Here is a 21,575-nt window from a genome sequence, read left to right on the forward strand (position 1 = left end):
CTCAATTCATTCTAGATGGAATTTCAGATTTGAATTCTACACTGTTATCTACCTTTTGAAGCTCCAAATGTATTTTGAAGTTTTATGATACGTAATCATCCACTCTGCTAAGGCGATGAATTTATATTAGGTTGGTGTTCAGATGTCACCAACTGATAAGTCATTAACTGATTACCTAGATAAGTCCCATAAAATAAAAATGTGTGTAAAAGTGTATAATGTGGTGGGGTAGAGGGAGGATAGAAAATTCGTATTTCTTTGTGGGAAATGGCCCCAAAAGCAAGCCAGTGCAGGCTGATGCAAATCATGTGATCCAAAAATGGAGGATACTGCCTAGTCAAAACTTAAAAAGTGGAATTTTATTCTAAGATGTGAAACAGTCCTTCATATCTTATGAACTAAACCTAGAAAAGCAGTTCATAAAATCTGCAAGGCCATTTCAAGAACTGTGTATTAAGGGGGAGAGAGTTCATTGGTGAACGTTAAAAGGCAGTTAATTTACAGTGGAAGAATACTGTAGAAAATTCCTGCAAAAGATGTGTGATTTGGGAGAGAGCCAAGAATGAAAACCTGGGAATTCCTGAAGACTGTATCTTACTTTTCCTAAGCAATAAAGGAGAAAATTAGCCAAACTTTTCTTCTAAAGAGGATTTATTTACTGTACATTTCAGAAATTGTTACTTTTGTATCTATGGACTTTTATTTCAAGACATATTTCCCAATATAGGCATTTTCTGGATATTCTAGCTTTGTTCAGTTTTATAGTTTATCCGTAAAGAAATGCTACTAATTTACCTGCCCAATTTTGATAAAGATGCAATGATCAAACTTTGCCCACACATTATATATCTGAGTTTGCCATCAATTTAAAATGATCATTCTTCAGAAAATTAGGATATTAAAAGCCAAAACTTTTGGACATTGATTATGGAATTCACTAATTTTTTCCTGCATTGTATTTTGGCTGATTTCTGAACTGATCCAAATCTAGGGATATCACCTACTTAAACTTATTTCATCGAGCACATGCACTGTGAAAACAACAACAAAAAAAACGTAACAGAAAACTGGCCTAGATGAAACACAAAGTAACATAAAATATGCTTGCTCACCGTTTTAGAAGAAAACATTCTCCGTATTTCACTGGTGCTGCTACTGAACATGTGTGGCATGACAAAATTCAGCAGCGACATGAGCTCTAACAGATTATTCTGCACGGGTGTGCCTGTGAGCAGCAAACGGTTATTTGCCTGTAAATAAAGGTAGAATTTAGGTTAGTTTTTTTAAGCCACTGCCTTCTTGTCTACCCTCTCCAGTGAGGAGTAACGGAGGGGAAGCAAAATAAATTAAAACCATTATTAATAATTCAAGATTCTATGATGAAAGATTAGCAGTTTCAATAATTGGGGTCTGCTGTTACATATATGGAACTTAAGGTAGAATGTGAAAACTCCTGGTCTTATTTTATAACTAGGTAACTTGTGTCCTCATCACTTTTTATGAGGTTATCAAAGAAGATAAAACTGTATTTGATATTTATAAAGTTTATCACATACAACAGGTAAAACAAAACCCAAAATATGTGACAGAGGCCACATGGACAGCAAAGCATGAAATATTTATTTACTATCTGGCCATTTACAGAAAAAGCTTTCTGATACCTGATACAGAATAATACATAAATTAAATTACATAATTGAAAATTTTATCATAATTTGGAAAAATGTATGGCAGACTCTCTTACATTAATTGTCATAAGATGCTGGTAGCGGATAGAGCCCATATTCTTCAGCATGTGGCCCTCATCAAAAATCGCGTAATTAAGTTTCAGCCGTCGAAATAGACTACGGTCATCAGAACTGCTGATCGCACAGTTATACCTGTCATCAAAAGAAAAAAAATTTCTAAGGTTATGCCTTTAGGAGCTTGGGAGCCAGTGAAATTTAATGTTTTATAAAATTATTTTTATTGGCCGGGCGCGGTGGCTCACACCTGTAATCCTAGCACTCTGGGAGGCCGAGGTGGGCGGATCGTTTGAGCTCAGGAGTTCGAGACCAGCCTGAGCAAGAGCGAGACCCCATCTCTACTAAAAATAGAAAGAAATCATATGGACAGCTAAAAATATATATAGAAAAAATTAGCCGGGCATGGCGGTGCATGCCTGTAGTCCCAACTACTCGGGAGGCTGAGACAGGAGGATCCCTTGAGCTCAGGAGTTTGAGGTTGCCGTGCTGACGCCACGGCACTCACTCTAGCCTGGGCAACAAAGTGAGACTCTGTCTCAAAAAAAAAAAAAAAAAAATTATTTTTATTTATGCATTTCTAACAGCCAGTTCCTAAAGGACAGCACTAGACGCAGTTGGTAATCCAATAATAATGATATATTTGTATCTAATAAATATTGATGTACATGTAACCAAATCACAAAAACTGCAATATGTAATTTTAAAAAATTTAAATGTCATAACATAATTAGACAACTTCTACCTGCCCGAGAAGAGGCCAGTTTGGGTACAATTTGTAAGTAATCTGCCCTTGTTATGGGCTTTGCTCCATGAATTGTTATTTTTAAGAAGCAGAAAAAAGAACAAGAAGCTATAACATGTTTCTCTTTAAAACATAATTTATTAAACTGGTAGAGTAGATCCAAGTAGATCCAAGAAATAATAGTTAATAGCCATCAGTTCAAGACTACATATGGACTCCATCTGACTAAGAAAAGATTAAATTTTAGGCTGGGCACGGTGGCTCGTGCCTGTAATCCTAGCACTCTGGGAGGCCAAGGTGGGAGGATTGCTTGAGCTCAGGAGTTCAAGATCAGCCTGAGCAACAGTGAGACTTCGTCTCTACTAAAAATAGAAAAATTAGATGGGCATCATGGGGTGCGCCTGTAGTCTCAGCTACTCAGGAGGCTGAGGCAGGAGTGTTGCTTGAGCCCAGGAGTTTGAGACTGCAGTGAGCTATGATGATGCCACTGCACTCCACCCGGGGGGAACAGGATGAGACTCAAAAAAAAAAAAAAAGATTAAATTTTAAATGAATTATTTTCAATCCTGACTCCTACAAAAGAAGCCAGTAGTGAGAGGTAATATCCAGCAGTTAATATAGAGCTTTAAATAACTTATATAACAAAGGCAACACAAGAACATTAAGTTCTCTGCCAGATATTTATGCCAGTTACTACCAAGTGGTGGTCAATTTATTCAAAGTTAAATTTTTCATCCTTATTTCTGTCCTAACTCAGATATTTTCATTGAGAGAGTGAGATTTCAGTGTATTTATTATTAACGCTGACTTGCAAGTTAAAAGTTATCAATCATTTTGGTGGGATATCTCAAAGTTTGCATTAAGGTTAACTGAGAATCTTTTATTATAAGCTTATGCTTTCAATTAAATGAATGAAACCTTTTTAAACCCACTGTTAGTGAGCTGACGCATTCGCAAAAACCTCCTATATTGGCATTATACACTAAACTAAAAAATGCCTGAATCCTCAACCTAAGTCATTCTGTTCCTTTTGCTGCACTTGTGCGTAGCATAAACTTTCCTACATATTACTACCTCAAAATACTTTTTTAAAAATTTGAGGGCTGCATGAATCCCCCCCGCCAAATTTCTCAATACTTACGTGGTCACAATTACATTGTAATCTTCATATCTACTATGAATGTTAAATCTAATTTGTTTACGTTCTTCTTGAGAACCTAGAATTTAAAAATACATACATTGATTGTTATTTATTGTGTTTTACTATATTTCAATTTTGAAGAAATTCCCAAAGTTAAAAGCAGAATTGCACATTCTTACCATAGTAACAAAGCACCTTTAAAGTGGGGCACCATAGATTAACCTCCCTTAACCAGTTATCTAGGAAACAAAAGAGATGTTACTTGCATCTGCTACCAGAGGGTATGTTCGCGCAATTAATGATAAAGTTTGACAAGTTATGCTTACAAATTTTTATAAAATATAAACAACAGAATTTTGTTTTTAATCACAGACCCTTCGCAATATTATTCATGATTAAAATGATCTTGAAGTTTTGACGAGGCTTCAAAATGAAGGGCAGAGGACCAACTACTATATTTACAGGTTGATTATTAACTTCCAATTTTAAATGGAAGAGAAGGTTTTCTTTGTTACATTCATATGGACAAATATTTTCTTACTGTAACGTTCCACATCCAGTAAACTGAGAAAGAATAGAACAGCAATTTGAGTAGGAATTACATGTTTTGATTCAATAAATACCCAATCATAAATTTAAAAGTACCAAAATAAATGATCTTATCAAATGGTCCTTGATCTATAATGCTTTAAAAAATGAACTGACTTATATTTGAGTTGTTTTCTTTTAAAAGACTGACAATACAAACACACATATATACACGATGGAGAACAGTATAAGGAGACCATGAAAAATTAATCTTCATCTCCACAAACTAAGAAACCACAACCGCCCCCTCCCCCAACACTCCTACACACACTCCCTGCTACTATATAAACACTATAAAGCCAAATACAGTTGCCCCCAGTATTACAAACCTATAGTTGAGGCTGGAACAACGATCAAATGAGGACCATTATTACCCTCCTGATAGAGATATGCCAGAAATGCAATGGCTTGTATAGTTTTTCCTAGGCCCTAAAATTAAAAGTTTAAAAGATAATACATGAAATTTAAAAATAAACAAAGAACAAGTAAGTATTTGAAAATACAAAAGGAAGAGGAACATTTCTGTGCTGTATTCATTTTTGATTTTCCATAATGCAACTCTAAGAGAATTTCAACTATGTTCTTCTCAAATTGATCATCATCTCCAAGTGCTGTTGTAACTTACTTTAATTAGCAGGAGGCAGAGATCTTAATTGCTAATTCATACATAACACATATTAACGTGGAAGATTTTCTGCATTGCATACAAAGAATATAATTTTGGTTACTACTTACATATAGCAAATATTTAATTACACACTGGACGGAATGAGGATGATGTCCCATGACTAAGTGGAGGTAAACATATGCCCACTCTAGTATCCAGCAATTTCACTCTTAGGAATATAATCAAGAGATATCGGAGCGTATGTCCACAAAAGGACTTGAGTAAGACTGTTCATAATTTTATTTTAGTAGGCAAACATTAGAAATAACCTAAATACTCATCAATAGAAGAACGGATCAACAAATTGCAGCATATTTATACTATGTACTACCGTACAACATGGCAATAAAAAAGAACACAAAGTACTGATATATTTAAGAACACAGATGAATCTCAGTAACATTATGTTCCACCAAATGAACCAGAAACAAATAGTATATACAGTATAACCAGAAAAAAATCAATCTATGGTATCATAATAGTGGTGGTGATAACGACAGGAAAACACAATGGGGAACGTTCTGGGATGATGGAAAATGTTGCTCTGGGTGGTGGTCATGTGGGTATAAATATATGTAAAAAGTCACTAAGCTGTACATTTGTGCATTTTATTCCAAGTAAATTAGACATCAATAAAATATTGGTATTAAAAATGGCTACTAAGGAGGTTTAGCTCCTAAGGAGAACTAAACATTACCCAGCTGTTATGGACTGAATTGTGTTGCCTCTAAAACATATTATGTTCAAGCCCTAACCCCCAATGTGACTGTATTTTGAGATAGGGGTTTTAAGCTACCCATGGTGGCTCACACTTGTAATCCCAGCACGTTAGCAGGCCGAGGTGGGAGGATTGCTTCAGCCCAGGAGTTCAAGACCAACCTGGGCAACATAGCAGGACCTCATCTCCACAAAAAATACAAACAATAGCTAGATGTGGTGGTGCACACCTGGTAGTTCCAGCTACTTGGGAGGCTGAGGCAGGAGGATTGCTTGAGCCCAGGAGTTTGAGGTTACAGTGAGCTATGACCATGCCACTGCACTCCAGCCTGGGTGACAGAGCAAGACTCTGTCTCAAAACAAACAAACAAACAAACAAACAAAACCAAAGTGAGAGAGAGAGAGGTTTTAAGAAGGAAATTAAGATTAAATGAGGTCATAAGGGTGGGGGCCCAATCCAGTATGACCGGTGTCACTGACAGACAATGTTAGACATGAAGAGATATCAGGGATGCACAGACAGAGAAAAGGCCATGTGAGGATACAAAGAGAAAATGGTTGTCTGCAAGCCAAAGAAAGAGGCCTCAGGAGTAATCCAACCTGATAATACCTCGATCTTGGACTTTCAGCCTCCAGAATTGGGAAAGATAAATTTCTGCTGTTTAAGCCACTCGGTCTGTGGTGTTTTAGTATGGCAATCCTCGTTGACTAAGCCTCCAACTTAAAATACTGTGCTCTACAGGCTACAAAAAGAATTTAACATAATACCCACCTCATTTGATGCCAACTACAATCTTATGATATAGAAATTATCTATATTAATTAGTCCTGAGAGATTAGGTTACCTGGCAAGGATCAGACAGTCCATGAAAGGCAAAGCTGGGACTCGAAACCGATGTCTGATTTCCAAGCTATAGTGACACAACTGTAATGCTACAACTGCATTGCTGTGTATTCTATATGTACTTTCTATATTTTGAAATTCTATATATATTATTCACTTTTTCATTAAATAGCATATTTGTTTTAATGACAGTATGAAATATGTGTGGGAATATGTCTTGCAGTATGAAAGATTACTTTCCTAGTAGCTAACTAGTGAATAAGCATCCTATCTTTGTTAATTTTTATTTTGAGAATTCAACACAAAGTGTAATATCTATGTATTCCATAAACATTTTATCTGCTCAACATGACTCATGCTGAATACACACTTTTAAAAAGTATACACTTTTATCTTAATATAATACATACTTTTAAAAAGTACAGCTGAAGGTAATATTAGATTAAAAGTCAAGTTTCTACATAATACCTGGACTACTGGCTGTAATCAACTTCCTAAACTTGCTTTAAACAAATATGATTTGGGAAAGAATAGACTTGGAGAGACATCTAATAAAAATAAAATGGCTGAAATGATGTTGCTGAAATGTATGTGTGGGTTTATTTACGAACCAGGACAGGTATTTAAGTAAATTAAAACTTAAGGACAAATGGTCTTTTGTAAGGGAAATGTCTGATACGGTGGAAAAAGGAGGGCAGTAGAGGGTACTGGGCTAATTAAGTCTGGGCTAATTAAGTCCTTCGCAGTAACATGGTGACAACAGCTGTTGACAGCTGGCTCCCAAACACACACACACACACACCTTTTTTCACGGGAGGCACAGAGCTTCAGAGTTAGTAAGTGATGTTGGGTAAAGCGCAGTTATCCTCTGTACCTCAACTATCACACCAAAAAAATGAATAAATAAAAAAATTAACAAAACTTAAAAGGCAGCTGTAGAAAAATTACATAGAGTAAAATCTCACTTGGTATTACATATATATGTAGGTATATACACATGTACACATATAAACACCACACACTTGCAGAAGAAAAATTCTAGAAAGATGGACAAAAAAACTAGAGCTTGGTTCTAACTGATAGGATTTTGGTGACTTTGATTTTTTTTCTTTGTACATTTTTATGTAATGTCTACTTTTTAACACATGAATTTCTTAATTTGATAATCAGAAAAATAATAAATCTATTTTCCTTTGGGTAGGAGTGAGAAGGCTAAAAGTAACAGGCTATCGAAAAGAGAGGGATGAGAAAAATAGAAGATACTGAAGTAAGAGTAGTTAACTACAGGGCAAGGAAAAATTTCACGTTTAAATGACAGCAAGGATACCTATTAATGACACTTTGAATAGCAAATCCTAGAAATAGAGTACACTTACCATTTCATCTGCCAAAATGCCGTTGAGTCCATGTTTATGCACCAATGCCAGCCAATTCAAACCAACCTTCTGATACGGCTTGAGTGACAGACTGGTAAAGAGACAAATATTATAGATTTATATTTCTGTTAGCTTTCTGACATAAAGCTCAGGTTTACAATGCATATAAAAACTGAAATGCCTAGGTTTAGCCTTACCTTTTAACTTACTGTTATGAACTATGTACACCTACTTCAGAAAATGAACCCAAAACACCATTATTTTTTTCCTTCTCAAACTTTATTCTGTATTTGTTCATTTATTTCTTGTGGCAATAATTGTCAAATATTTCCATATTTGTCATAAGTTAATGCTACCAAATTAACTCCATGAATTATGTGAATATCAACTATAACATATTACTAAGCTAAGATTAACACTAGAAAATTAAACTGTACTGATTTGAGTTTTAGTACATTAAGGAACTTAAAGTATTAGGACAAAAAACAAACATAACTTGCTACTTTGGACAGGTTGGTTTAATAAACACTTTCTGTGCATGCCAATCACCCCTAATGTCAGTGGGATGTATGATTCTGCAGTGTGCATGTAGGTGTATATATATGTGTACACTATGTACAAATGTAAACTTGGTACACATCAATGCACATCAGTGAGTAGAAAATAGCATGCAAGTGTCAAAAATCTTATTTAATTTGAAAACACATAAACAGACTAATCCCTGGAAATGACTTGTTTGGAGCATAACATGAGAAAGTTACAATGGATAAAAACGACAGTTTTTTCTAAAAGTTCAAGTGGTTTAAAAACTAATAGCAGTTATCATTTACTGAATACCGATTATAGATAGATAGAGATATTTTTCAAGTATCACCTCATTTAGACCTTTAAACATCCCATAAAGTAGCTATTATCATCATTTTAACAGATAAAACAACTGAGGCTGAGTTTGCACAGCTGTAATTTGTCTGAGGTTGCACAGCTACAAAATGTTATGGCTAAGATTTTAATTCAGGACCTCTACCTCATTCCAAAGCCTTCTCATACTCACTAGAATAGCATATACCCCATACTAATGTGAAGAAGAGAAGGCCATGCCTCCCATTCTCCAGCTTTTATCCTATCCCCTTAATCTCTTCAAACATCCTGTTTGCACAGGGAAGGAGTCTAGACATAGCTATGTATAACAAATGGTGAAAGGGTCAAATCCCGAAATTGAGACCATTAGAATGGGGTAAAGCAGGAGGGATTGAAGGATGTCCATGTTATATCAGAATCTAAACTTCAACTAGGGTATGCAATGAATAAAACATTTCTCGTTTAACAAAATTAAACATATAGGTAGGAGAAAAATCAGCAGTGTATCTAAGGTCTTTACAGTTCTTTTGCTGGATTTTTAAAAAGGTCTTTTGCCTTCTTAGTCAATATGATTTTTATGATACTACCAAGTGATAATAAATAGAATATATAATCATAGATACTTTAATTGTTAGTTCCAAAAGTATTCTTTCTACTATAGTAGTGGTGAGAGTAAATGCTAACACTGGAATATTTACCACGTTCCAGACAATATGCTATAGGTTTAATAAGCATTATTATAATATTTCAATTATAAAGTTGATAATTATCCCCATTTTACAGATGAGAAGTTTACTGTGGCTCAGAGAAGTTAAGGAACTTGCCTGAGGTCACACAGTTAACCAAATCCGTATCTGCAGTGGTAGAGTCAATAACCAATCCGAGTCTGATCCAGAGCTCAGCCCTCAACCACTAAGCAGCAAAAATGAAAAGTTCCCTCTCTGACTCCCCCCACCCCGCACGGTCAATACTGAGTTCTCCTTATTTTTGAGTCCTTCCCCCTGTTTTAGTCGTCCTATATATGTAAGGTTCACAATTCATGAGAAGGTGAACTTAATAGGAAATTTAATAATGAAACTTAGTAAGGTAGGTATATTACATCAATTTAAATAAATCCAATGGCCCACATGCTATCCCAACATACAACCTATCACAAATAGCCAAGAAATAAACAAAAATCACTAAACAACTTCATCACCAACCCGTGTTTAGAAAACAGTCTATTTAACTGCCAAAATTCTCATTATACATCAAATTTTAAATAGTGATGAGGAAAATTTTAAAATATCTACTACACAGAAATTTTCATTTAAATAAAATTGCTTAAAGATGTTTTGATCAGGAATTTAAGCGGCTTTATTATATTGAAATATTTGTTTTATATTAATATGCGTGTGTGTATAAATATATACATTTGCTCCTCTGTTAGATCTGTCTAAATTATAAGTAGCTTTCTGTTGCTTAGTGCAAGTCCTACCCACTACAGATCCTTTCTTCAGAATGTAAAAGGATCAATGAAAATGCAGTTTTGATAAAGACTCTGCATCTAATTTCACTTAATTTATTTCTTATGACAAATTTTTAAAACAGGGTGCTTAATATTCTTTTCTAGCAGGTTCTAATATTTAGATGCTATGTAATTATCTCTCCATTTGGAAACTCTACAGTTTCCTAAGAATTTTCATGACTGAATATGAACCCAAACCACCAATTTACTATTAAGAATGCAGGGATTTGCTCAGGTTTTCTCAATTAGTTAAGCATTCTCTTCTGGACAGAATACTAAAATATCTTCAGACTGAAGGTTTTCTTACCTCCCACTAAGGCAAAAAAAAAAAAAAGAAAAAAACGATTTAAAGATTTTCTGAGATCATGAAAGAAAATGAGGCAGCAGCTTATTTGGAAGTGACTTGTTTTGTTAGGAAAAATAAACAAAATCCTTCCAGATAGTTACAATGATTTCTTCACAGTGTGAAACCTAAATTGTGTTTAAATCTCCTGTCAGAGAAACCAGTTTCAAAATTATTTTCAAAAGTGAGAAAGGCCTGAAATAGAAACAACAGGGGTATAGACAATGTGCTAAATTTGAGCTTAAAATGCAGAAATACAGAGGTAGAGAGACTTGTTTGAAGCAGTACCTACAACAAAACAGGTTAGGGATGCTAAGTGACCACAAGTTTAAGTTCCAAAGTTGTGACATGGCTGCTGAAAACACTACCACATTAGTTTGTACTAATAGAAGTATTCAAACTAAAACATTTACATCCTAGTGCTTTGAGTTAGTCAAAGCACACGTGCAATATTAATTTGCATTCACATAACTGTGAAATAGTCACCTGGCCCCTGTTTAGAAACAGGATAGGAAACCATCCTGTCAAGTTCAGCATGAACAAGATCAGAAAAACGTTGGCAGATTTAGCCCAGAAAAGACAGGCTACACATGATTAAATCTACTGTATTTTGAGCAAGTGAGACATCTTTTCGGTTAAAACAGATTAAAGCTGGTAACTTTTTAGATTAATTGCTAAAGCTTTAGAGCTAGATCTATCTATGACTAAGAATAAAACAGGAGAAATATTGAGGGTTTTTTTTTTCCTTTTCCTTCCTTGTATTACATTTTAACTTTAGGTAATTTGAATTTTGACATTTTAAAATAAAGATTATGGATGTAATGGTTTAAGTGCACATCAGAAATTTCATTTTTCCTTGCAAAGACTTTATTTTTAAAAAGGAATTCTGGAATGTATATTTCTAAAAGGCAAATTTTCCTTCTACAATCCACATCAATTTGCAATACAAAACTAAACAGGTAATGTTAATTTTGTTTCAAAGTAAACTCTGCTACAGAGAACTTGTTCAGTTAAGAGAAAGATGCAAACATGACAGGTTATGCATCAGGATAGTCTTAATATTGTCCTCTGGGCTCACAAATCCTTTTCCAAGGCAAGGCAACAACTTTAAATGTCTGCATACTAAGCAGCCACAATGTCTGGCCAGTACACCAAGTAAAAATTGCTTGCAAAAACCAAGACAACAAATTCCACCCCCTAAAAGTGCATTTAAACAAACTCTAAAGAGACTATCCATAGAGATTTTAGAAGTTGTACTCTAGATTAGACCCAAAGAGCACTTTAAAAAAAAATTTGGTCACCTATTAAATATTTCATTAAAGAAAAGCCTCAGTCTAATGGAAAGGACAGTTGATTACCTGATCATACTATTTACAAGGAACAGATCTTTGTGAATGTGGGTCTGAGAGACAAATTTTTTAAGTGATGCAATAAAGCATTTGATTTTTTTTAAAAATCCAAATTATGATAAAGTGGACTCAACTGGGTAAGTCTTGTAGAATGAAGAACTCCCCACATCCAATGCTGGAGAACAAGAAGCAGCAGCTCCAACTACACTTTTAGGAGATGAATTTGCTGATATAGTTCTTTCTATGCAACACAGAAAAGAGCTTCTTTGTGGGAACTGCATCACGTTTCCCTACACCATCCCATAGCACCCTAGAAGGGCACAGAAAACATTGTAGCTTACTATCAAGGCCAGTAACCATATCTTCTTCTTTTTTTTTTTTCCCACACCTTGATTTTCAATTATTAACCAATGATCAGCAAATATGCTTTGATCATTAACTGAAAAAAATCAGAAATAAAAATCACCAAGGTAATTAATTTTAATGAGATCCTACTGCTAATCTTATTAAAATACCTATCAGAAATATTCTGAACAGGTGTAACTCATTTTTAAGGCTGCATAACATTGTAAAGTACAGGATATGCCAGAATTCATTCCAATTATTCGCTGATTTTAGGGATGTGAATTGTTTCCATGTTTTTGCCACTGCAAATAATAACACAGTATTAACAATTTTATATATTTTTTTAAAAAGGAAGTATTTTGAACAGTTCTGAGTCTCCGAACTACTTAAAAATCAACAAGTAAACTTTTAAAGGAAGTTCAAAACTATTTCCTCCACCCCAATCCCCCAAACACCATGCAAAAGGTGGGTGTTAACAATTACAAAAAGCCATTTTAACATGTACTGGCTGTTGGATAATTTTTAGTGTTTATTTTTTACAAGGATCCTGACAAGGTATTTCACTGAAAGTAGCAGTTTTGGGAAATACTTATCTATTTAATAAAAGTTATCTGTCCTTTCCCTTTCTGATGTGTTTCTACCCCAAAAGGAGATTTTAAAAATCTGGGCTTTTCCATCACAGATACAGGATATCATTTCATTTTATTTATGATTGAAAAGAAAATGGGCTAAGACAGAAATTTTTAGGCTGATGATGAAATTAAGCAACTGGCATTTTTTGAAGCACCAAATTTATGTATTGGGGGAGCTAAAACCACCTTTTCAGGTTCTGTGATTATATAAGAAATTATCTGTTATCAAACAAGGAAGACACGGTTATATAAGATCGTGCATTTTCCCCCCTTTAATTTCTAAGGATATGAAAGAATAAGATACACTGGATTGTGGGTGTGGAGAGGGGAATCGATGAAGAACAATTCATACACCATTTATGTGCCATTATAGAAAACCTTGGGGATTCTCTTCTAACATTAGCTGCTGTATCACTTTCTGGGCACGACAGAGAAATAAATACAGGTATTTTATACAACTGAGATAAAGTAATGAGTAAGTGTGTTCAACGCCATTACCTTTGGTTTAGAATGGACGGCTGTTCTATGTTCCATCCACCTCCATTTCCAGTGAGCATGGTGACTTGTTTGGTCAGTTTATTTGAAATGTCTTCACATTTGTTCATAAGCCTTATAACTACATCCCTTTCCTGGATCAGTGTTTTACAGTTCCATATCAAATCTTCTGATAAGCCATTAGTTTTGGACATCTTTGTGAACTATGAGCATGAAAAGAAAAATAATTAATAGTTCAGATCTAGTAAACAGAAAGACAAACTCAATTTCTTTCTTTGCGGGGTGAGGGGGCGAGGGGGAGTTCACTAATTTAAAACTTTTTCTAATGAACTTAAGCAAGTGCTAAGAGAACCTGATTCTTTAGTATCCACATTTGAATTCCCACGTGTTTTACTTTGATATCCTACTGTCACCTCAAACTCATTATGTAAAAATAAAATATATCTTTCCCCCAAAATGTGTAATCTCAAACTTGTTACTCTGACCCCGGTAGCTGTTCTCTTATAGGAGAAACATAAACAAGTATTTGTTACTATCTCCTATCAAGTTTTTTCCCTTCAAAATCTTAAATTCACCTTTCTCTATTACCAAAGAGTGCCAACTGTAATAACTGCATACTTGATCTTTTGTTTCCATTCTATATTAAGGTTAATATTACTAAAACATATTTTCCCATATTTATCAAAGTACAGCCCCTCAAAAGTTTTTAAAGCTCCAGTTATTCATCACTTGATATTTTACTCCTATACTGAGACTGTTACTTGGAAAGATATTACATGAATCAAAAGCTAACTACAACCAATGCAATAATTGGATAAAAACTTTCTAACCAATTTCAATATAAGATTTATATAAATAGTTTTGCATGAAAACTCACAGAATTTCTTTCAAAATGGATTTGTATTCATTTTTCAAAAGGAGATGCTGAATATTTCATATGTAAAAGCTACATTAGAATTAGAATTTTTCTTATAGATAGCTGAAAAAATGTATCTTACATATTTTCAGTGAAAAAGATAAGAAAGCCCAAAAGCTATTTGAAAGTTTTTCGGGCAAAATAAAAAGAAATTCCATAATCCAGAACTGAATAAAGGAAACTAAAATAAAACCATCTGTTAGGATAACACCACACAAGATTCAAGTCATCTTATTTAGCATATTCTTCCAAGTTACAACAACAATCACATTAACAACTCTAAATAATCCCTGTGTTCACAGTATTTCTAAATTCAGAGAGAAGCTCTACCAACAGAAATTCAGTACTTCCAGGAAATACTAAGATCATTTCATGAAAGTGCAGTTTATAACAATATACATTTTCCATATTTACCCTAGAATGCCGTGGCAAGATAAAAAATATCCAATCTATTCCAACGCCACGTTATGAACACACAGAAGGATCTTAAAATACCCCCAAAACAAAAAACAACTTAGCACTTCAGAAAATAGCACTGTAAGTACTAAGTTATTCACATGCCACTTTACATTTTTTCACAGGGACAACACTGATAATTACAACCTCATTTTGTTTTTCAGGCAAAAAAAAAAGAGATCTATACATAAACAGAAGGATAGATAATAATCAGTGTTTTAGGGAGGTTCTATTAGAACTTTTAATTAAAATATTTTTATTTTTAAATAGGACCAAAAAATTATAGGCCAAAAAGCCAATCTCACGCTTACTGTAGTGTGTGACTATACGGGAGAGAAAACCAACAAGATTAACCAGGAAATAAGAAACAATATATACTGTGTGCTGCTTATGTGCTAGGAATTACTAGATGCTTTTTATTCAGTAATTCATTAAATCCTCATAACAATTGCAGTATTAGTCTGCTGACTCTAGATGAATACTAAGGTTCAATTTCCGAGGTCACACAGCCGGATAAGAGAAAAAGTCCATGTTCTTTTCACTGTAATTTGTACCTGTACAAAGGGATTCACCTGATTGCCAGGAAAATGAGATCCTAAGGCCACACAATTGATCAGCTGGTCTACAGTACAACCAGACCAAACTGGAGCAGGTGGTGACATTGCTGAAGGAATGTCCTCAAGATGATGAAACTGTTAGAATAACCAAGGTGTCTAAAATCTGAGGGGGGAAATTTAGGCAACTGGTGAAGAGTGGAAGTAATGGAAAATACATAAAGGCCAGACGTAGTGGCTAATGCCGGGAATCCCAGCACTTTGGGAGGTCAGGGAGGAGGATCGCTAGAGGCCAGGAGTTCATGAGACCAGCCTGGGCAGCAGAGCAAGATCTCACCTTAAAACAAAACAAACAAAAATGAGCTGGGCATGGTGGTGCACGCCCGTAGCTCTGGCTATGGGAGGCTGAGGCAGGAGATGACTTGAGCCCAGGAGTTCAAGCGTACAGTGAGCTGTAATGGTGCCACGGCACTACAGCCTGGGGAACCTCTGTCTCTTTAAGGAAAAAAAAAAAAAAAAAAAGGTAACAGAAACCCAGTACTTCTATAATAGCTTCATTAAGTTGGGGAGATGAAGGGACAGGGGGGTTGGCACTTCAGGAAAGGTGCAAGAACACTCTACTGCCCCCATGTTACTGTTTTCTGAACACAAAAAGCATTTAATAATCATTTAGGTTACTTAACTTCACCAAAAAAGGATTTAAGTACCCTGTAAATGGAGGATCTGTTAGCAAATCTAAAATTATCAGTAAGGATAGAAAATTTGATCCTGTTTATATAGTATGAAATATACAAATGTTTACATAAATAGACGATGCTCAAAACATCTTAGATGGTGGCTATCTTTGATAGAATTTGGGGTAAACTTTACTTTCTTCTTTGTTCCTGCATGTACTGTTTCAATTTTAGACAAAACAAATCATTTTCAAAAAAATATAAAGCTATTTTTCAGGGGAAAGAAAAGTTAAAAATGTAATTACTATTTGCTGGATAATTTACATGGGAAAACCATCCATATGGTCCTGATCATTATCTTTGCCATTAAAAACTCAAGTATAGCTCTATGGACTTTTTCAAAGTATAGCTCTTTCAAAAACAGAGTCAGCAGCTGAAGTACCCCTCTCTTGCCACGGTGTGTCACTCTTACTGTACAAATATTCTTGAAAATTGTTTAAAAGTAGATTTAATTCTCAAATTATTGAATCCCCATTTAACAAGTAACAGTCCCTCAGGACAGTTTTAATCTTATTTGTTATTGTACATACCTGGCGGTAGCCTATAAAGTACTCAGAATACATTTACGATTTTTTAAATAAAAGTTTATCAAACTTATACAAATTAAAACGAAGCCTGAATAAAGTAATCTTACAAAGAAATTTACTGAAGCCATCCAATCTGGAAGGCAGAAACACGAATTACAACGCTTCAAGTGACAAATTCAGACAGATATTTTACATAAATGACTGGGAAAACAAAGCAAAAAAGAGAATCTGTGGTCTAGTAGATGAAAGCACCATGAAGAACAGTGTTTACATGGACTAAACCTGGGATGCTTGGTTAAGAGTCAAGGAAAACTGCACCTACACTGATTTAAATGTGAACGAAGTAGATGCATAAAGGAGAGGTTTCCAGGTTAAGCTATTCATGAATTGAGTTATTGATGAATGAATGCTGCACTGGTCAGTATAAATACATTACTCTTCTGATTAATGTATACAGATGCAACATAGTAAGAGTTATCACAGACATAATAGTATCCTTTACTTTGCATAAGGGTAGACAAAAATTCAGTAAGTGGTTGATGAACTGATGCCATCAAATGTGTGACATTTGGCAATAAAAATTTCAATTTCACCACATTAACAGTATAGGTTTTTAAACTAATGACATTGTTGGCTTACTACATTTCCAAAATCTACTTGATTTAATAATGTGGTTTTCTTACAACGAGCACCTACTGCTAACATGCAGAAAAACTGTAGGTAAAATAGAAAAATGAAGAAAATCTAAAAAACAATGTTTAAATTTTGACTAAAAGAAAAAAAATGAGTATAATGCTGCAAATATAAATACTCTCTCAGGTAATGTACTTATTTTGAAATAACCAAATTTTCCTCATGTAAATGAGTGTGACTAGAATTTCTGAAATCTTTTTAGTTTTAAAAAAAGTATAATTCCCTGACAAAAAAGTCATAATAACAAAAAGTGCGTAATCTTCAGAATTAAAATTATTGTGATTAGAGTACAGACTGATATTATGCAAGGATTTTATATTTAATTTTATATATCCAATATTATACTTATATTACATTGTATGTCTAATACTTTGGAAAAAACTCAATGATCTATAACTTCGAATTTTGTTTTAAAAGGCACTGCTAATGTAATTTTTATATTCAAATTACTTTTATAAAAAGACAATAAAATACTGATTACATTTAATCATTGAATAATTACTAATGATAAAGAAACTTCATTTTTAACAAAAATCACAAAATGAATGTATATACTTGATTCATGGACTCAGTAAGCATTGTTTGATGAAATATTTATGAATTTTACAGTTCTGTGATATTCCCCAAGTCTTAAGATTGAAAAAGCTTCAACAATAATTTTAAAGAATTGACTAGATAGTTTCAGGCTGTTCTTAATATATAACACCTTTTTCACTGAAGTATTACTGAGTGGCATGATTAAAACTTCAACTAATTCCCACAGAAATTTCTAACTGCAGCAGCTACCAAAACAAAAATGTGTTTTTTTTCCCACTTGTTTCTTTTTGAAGTTGTTTAGAGGTACATTATCAAACCTCACCGATTAATAGGGAAGGAGCTAATCATATAGTTTTTAATCAAAACGTGCATAATATTGACTTTACCTTTGATGATTTTATTAAGATACTATATTGCTCTATAAACCAGTCATACTCAAAACTTTAAATTTTTTTTAAAGGAGAAGCTAAAAGTTCTAAGCAAATTAAAATTTAAAGCTTATATATATTTACTTGCTAATTTCAGCTATTAATTTGCAAAAACTCCTTTCCCGGTTTTGCTCAGCACAGCAAATCACTGTATTCACTGGACTCAAGTAGAATGCACTTTACTTTTAAGGTGCTTTTTTAAGTGTTACATAAAATCCTCAGTATTTGGATGGATGGTTAGAACAAACAATATAGTCTTTATGTTCAACTTTTAGAAAGGGGCAAGATGTTAAGAGGTTTAAATAAGTAATGCACAATCTCTAAAGTCATGTCAAGACTAATTTAAACTACGCCGATTAATTAGGAGAAACAGGTTTTCTACATGTTAAGTTGCTGAGTCTTTTTAAAAACATCTGGCACATATATCTCTGGTAAAACTGTATAATTTACTTTTACTGTAAGATATTTGGGCAAGTAGTTACAGTGACTAAACAAACTAGTGCAGATAATTGCATTCCTTATTAAATAAATTAGAATCCCAACAAGCCTGAGCAACCCAACTCTACAATAACATAGGAGACCATTAAAGATTAAAAGAAAGAAGAAAAGGAAGAAAAGAAGAACAAGAAAGCCCTTCAGCAAATACTTTAACAAATAAATCACTCACGCAAAGCCAAACAAGTTTTGAAAGGGCCTGCTTTGACAGATGTTCTCTGGAAAAGCAAAGGCTTCAGGCAAAACGAATAGTTTTATTTTTTTTTTTAAAGCTACGAAATACTAGTAATGTTGCTTCTGTATTTTTCAAATATTTTAATTTTTAAAAATTGCTTTTCACAACCATTGTTCAGGGTGAGTTCAAGACACTCACCAAGGGCACTTACGTTCATTTAGATTTGTCAAAAGTATATAATTAATCACCAAAGCAACTCTGTTTCCTAATTTAGGGAATAAAACTTCCTAAAAAGTTTTATAAAGCATCAAGAGTCACTTCATCTTCTTAAGCTGTAAAAAATCATCCATATTGCAGCAGGGCCTATATACAATTCATGCTTTAAAAGCTCACATTCCCACAAGAGTCAAAGGAAAATATAAAAGAGTTCTTATATCCTCTCTATGAATAAGATTTGATGACTTGACATTTATAAAACTCAAAACGCAGTCATTTTGGATAAGACTGGTTTACAGAAAATCAAATTCCAGAAAACGATCATGCAAAGTGTACTTACCAGTGCTTATGCTTTCCCTTCACCTAACGCTTGAATTCTAGGCTTCCAGAAACTTTTCTATCTTTCCAATTAAAAACGCTGCAGCCTGCTACACTCCATAAAATGGCCGCGTTGTTTAACCAAGAAAAACATGTTAGAGATTGAGCTGTCACTTTTAGAAGAAAAAAAGAAAATAAACAATTGCTTCTTTTGTGGTGAAGCATAAAACACTTAGGCTGGCATTTTGAACCATGGAGCTCCCCTGGACGTTGCTATTGCTCTTCAAGTGGTTGTAGTAAAATTTCTGCCACGTTCTTGCTTTCTGCATGGTGTCTCAGCAGTAACAGATCAGAACAGGCTAGCAAACAACTCCTTCCTAAATGTAAGCTCTAATTTCTTCTTCTGCAGTGAAATGAACCAAGTTTCTGTGCAAAAGAATGAGTGACAGTATTCCCAGCCAATCAGCTTGGGTTTTTTCAGGAAAATCACCCCTTAATTCATTCAAAATTAGGTCATATGACACTATTTGAAATACTATTGGCTTACAATGAGAGTAATGTTTGACTCTACACAGGATAAGGCCACCCATCTATGCTTCCCTGGGCTGAAGACAACTTGACTATAACCGGTACTGTGAATTAAACACACACACACACACACACACACACACACACACACATATACACAGGGGGAGAAAAAAGAATGCAGCCTTACCAGAGCTTCCCAACAATTAAAGGGCCGGAGTTCTGTTATCTTCTGAGCCTTTTTCTGAGAACACTGAGGAATCAAAGTAAGTTCACCAATTGAAGCATCTTGAAGGAAGTGAAGAATTTTACCTTTATAGCCATCCTCCATCACTTCTTCCCCACTGCTATAGTCCTCATCTAGCGAGCTACCGGCATCGGAACCTGAATCATACTCAGAGTCTTCGATGACTCTCTTTGGGTTAAATAAATTTTTTTTACGTTTCTTGTTAAAACCATTTTGTGGTTTCATGGAAAATTTCTGTTTTAGTTTTGTTTTAGCTGCATTTTTAGGATCATTTTGACTCCTTGAAGAAACCTCCTTTCCATTAGGGACTTCACTTTGTGATGCATATTGCGTATCTGTGTACAAAGAAAGACAAAATCAGTGGCTAAATTAAAAATATATAAATTAAATATAAAGATGTAAGACTTCAAATAAAAAATACTTAAATGTCTATTGTTCTTTTTGAATACAGAAGAATTCAACTGTAATTTATTGTCAAATCTTGATAACACTTAGAATTTGAAGTTATACAAGGTAAAATAACTAGTTTCAAAAGCAAGTGATACCTTGTTTTTTAAAATAAATTAAATATAAATTTCCATTTTTCTATTAAAGGTCCTGAGAACATAAACGGCACCTGCATATCCCTAAGATGTCCCAGATGCTACTGAGCGGCCCCACCTGCTATGCCAACACTAATGGAGAGAGCAAAACAATGCTCATGCTACTATGAAACTTACTAATAAAAGTGTTTATGTTTCAACTATCCATATAATTATATTTTCCATCACTATCTCCATTATTCTCAGTTCACCATTACTTAAAAAATTATTCAAATATAATATTATGAAAAAGCACCACTACTATATCACTATCATATTTCATGGAATCCTAAGATGTCTGTGAATGAAGGTACAGTTATTTTTATTATGTACCAGTAAGAAAATATGCACCAATTAATCTCTAATACAATATTTTATTTAAAGTGTTTACTTTTTTACTTATTCAAAGAGCTTTCAGACTTACAGATTATCAGGCATTCATTCTTGTGCATATGTAAAAAAAAGAAGCAAAATAAATTGGATAAGGTATTCCTCAAATTTTTTCACATTCATAAGCTGGCTCTTCTGATCTCATTTTTTTTGACTCTGAATTGGTGGCTTCCTTCTTTCCACAAAATATTATTCTCTATGCCACCAAGAGTACTGGTAGTATAGCATTTCTTAAAAGAATTCATTAAAAATGCATTTTAAAAAAACCCTAAAAACACCCTTATGCCACTGTGCTGGGCTTTTATAGTTGGCTTTGCAATTATGAAGAGCTAGTTTACTTGATTCTTGGTTAGGTATGTTACCAAACATGTAATTCAACTCTGCCTCACCACCTCTCCTCTACCACTTGGTTCCTAGAGTTAAGAGTGTCCCAT

General features: G+C 34.1%; 1 protein-coding gene across 9 annotated transcripts in view; it reads right to left on the reverse strand.

Annotated features, from left to right (window-relative positions):
* Positions 1-21,575, reverse strand: part of SMARCAD1 (SNF2 related chromatin remodeling ATPase with DExD box 1) — a 62,043-nt gene that overhangs the window by 11,400 nt on the left and 29,068 nt on the right. For 6 of the 9 annotated variants that reach the window (XM_069485499.1, XM_069485500.1, XM_069485501.1 and 3 more), the window contains 8 exons: positions 20,114-20,505; positions 13,353-13,552; positions 7,821-7,911; positions 4,546-4,645; positions 3,808-3,867; positions 3,629-3,704; positions 1,745-1,880; positions 1,113-1,250 (listed from right to left, as the gene is read on the reverse strand). In XM_069485499.1, the coding sequence (XP_069341600.1) occupies positions 1,113-1,250; positions 1,745-1,880; positions 3,629-3,704; positions 3,808-3,867; positions 4,546-4,645; positions 7,821-7,911; positions 13,353-13,552; positions 20,114-20,505 (1,193 nt within the window). Of the gene's footprint in view, positions 1-1,112; positions 1,251-1,744; positions 1,881-3,628; positions 3,705-3,807; positions 3,868-4,545; positions 4,646-7,820; positions 7,912-13,352; positions 13,553-19,420; positions 19,784-20,113; positions 20,506-21,575 lie in introns of those variants that run through there. The other 3 variants (XM_069485502.1, XM_069485497.1, XM_069485503.1) reach the window with 2 other exon arrangements.

This window comes from Eulemur rufifrons, chromosome 13, assembly GCF_041146395.1.
Source record: "Eulemur rufifrons isolate Redbay chromosome 13, OSU_ERuf_1, whole genome shotgun sequence".
Taxonomy (NCBI): Eukaryota; Metazoa; Chordata; class Mammalia; order Primates; family Lemuridae; genus Eulemur; species Eulemur rufifrons.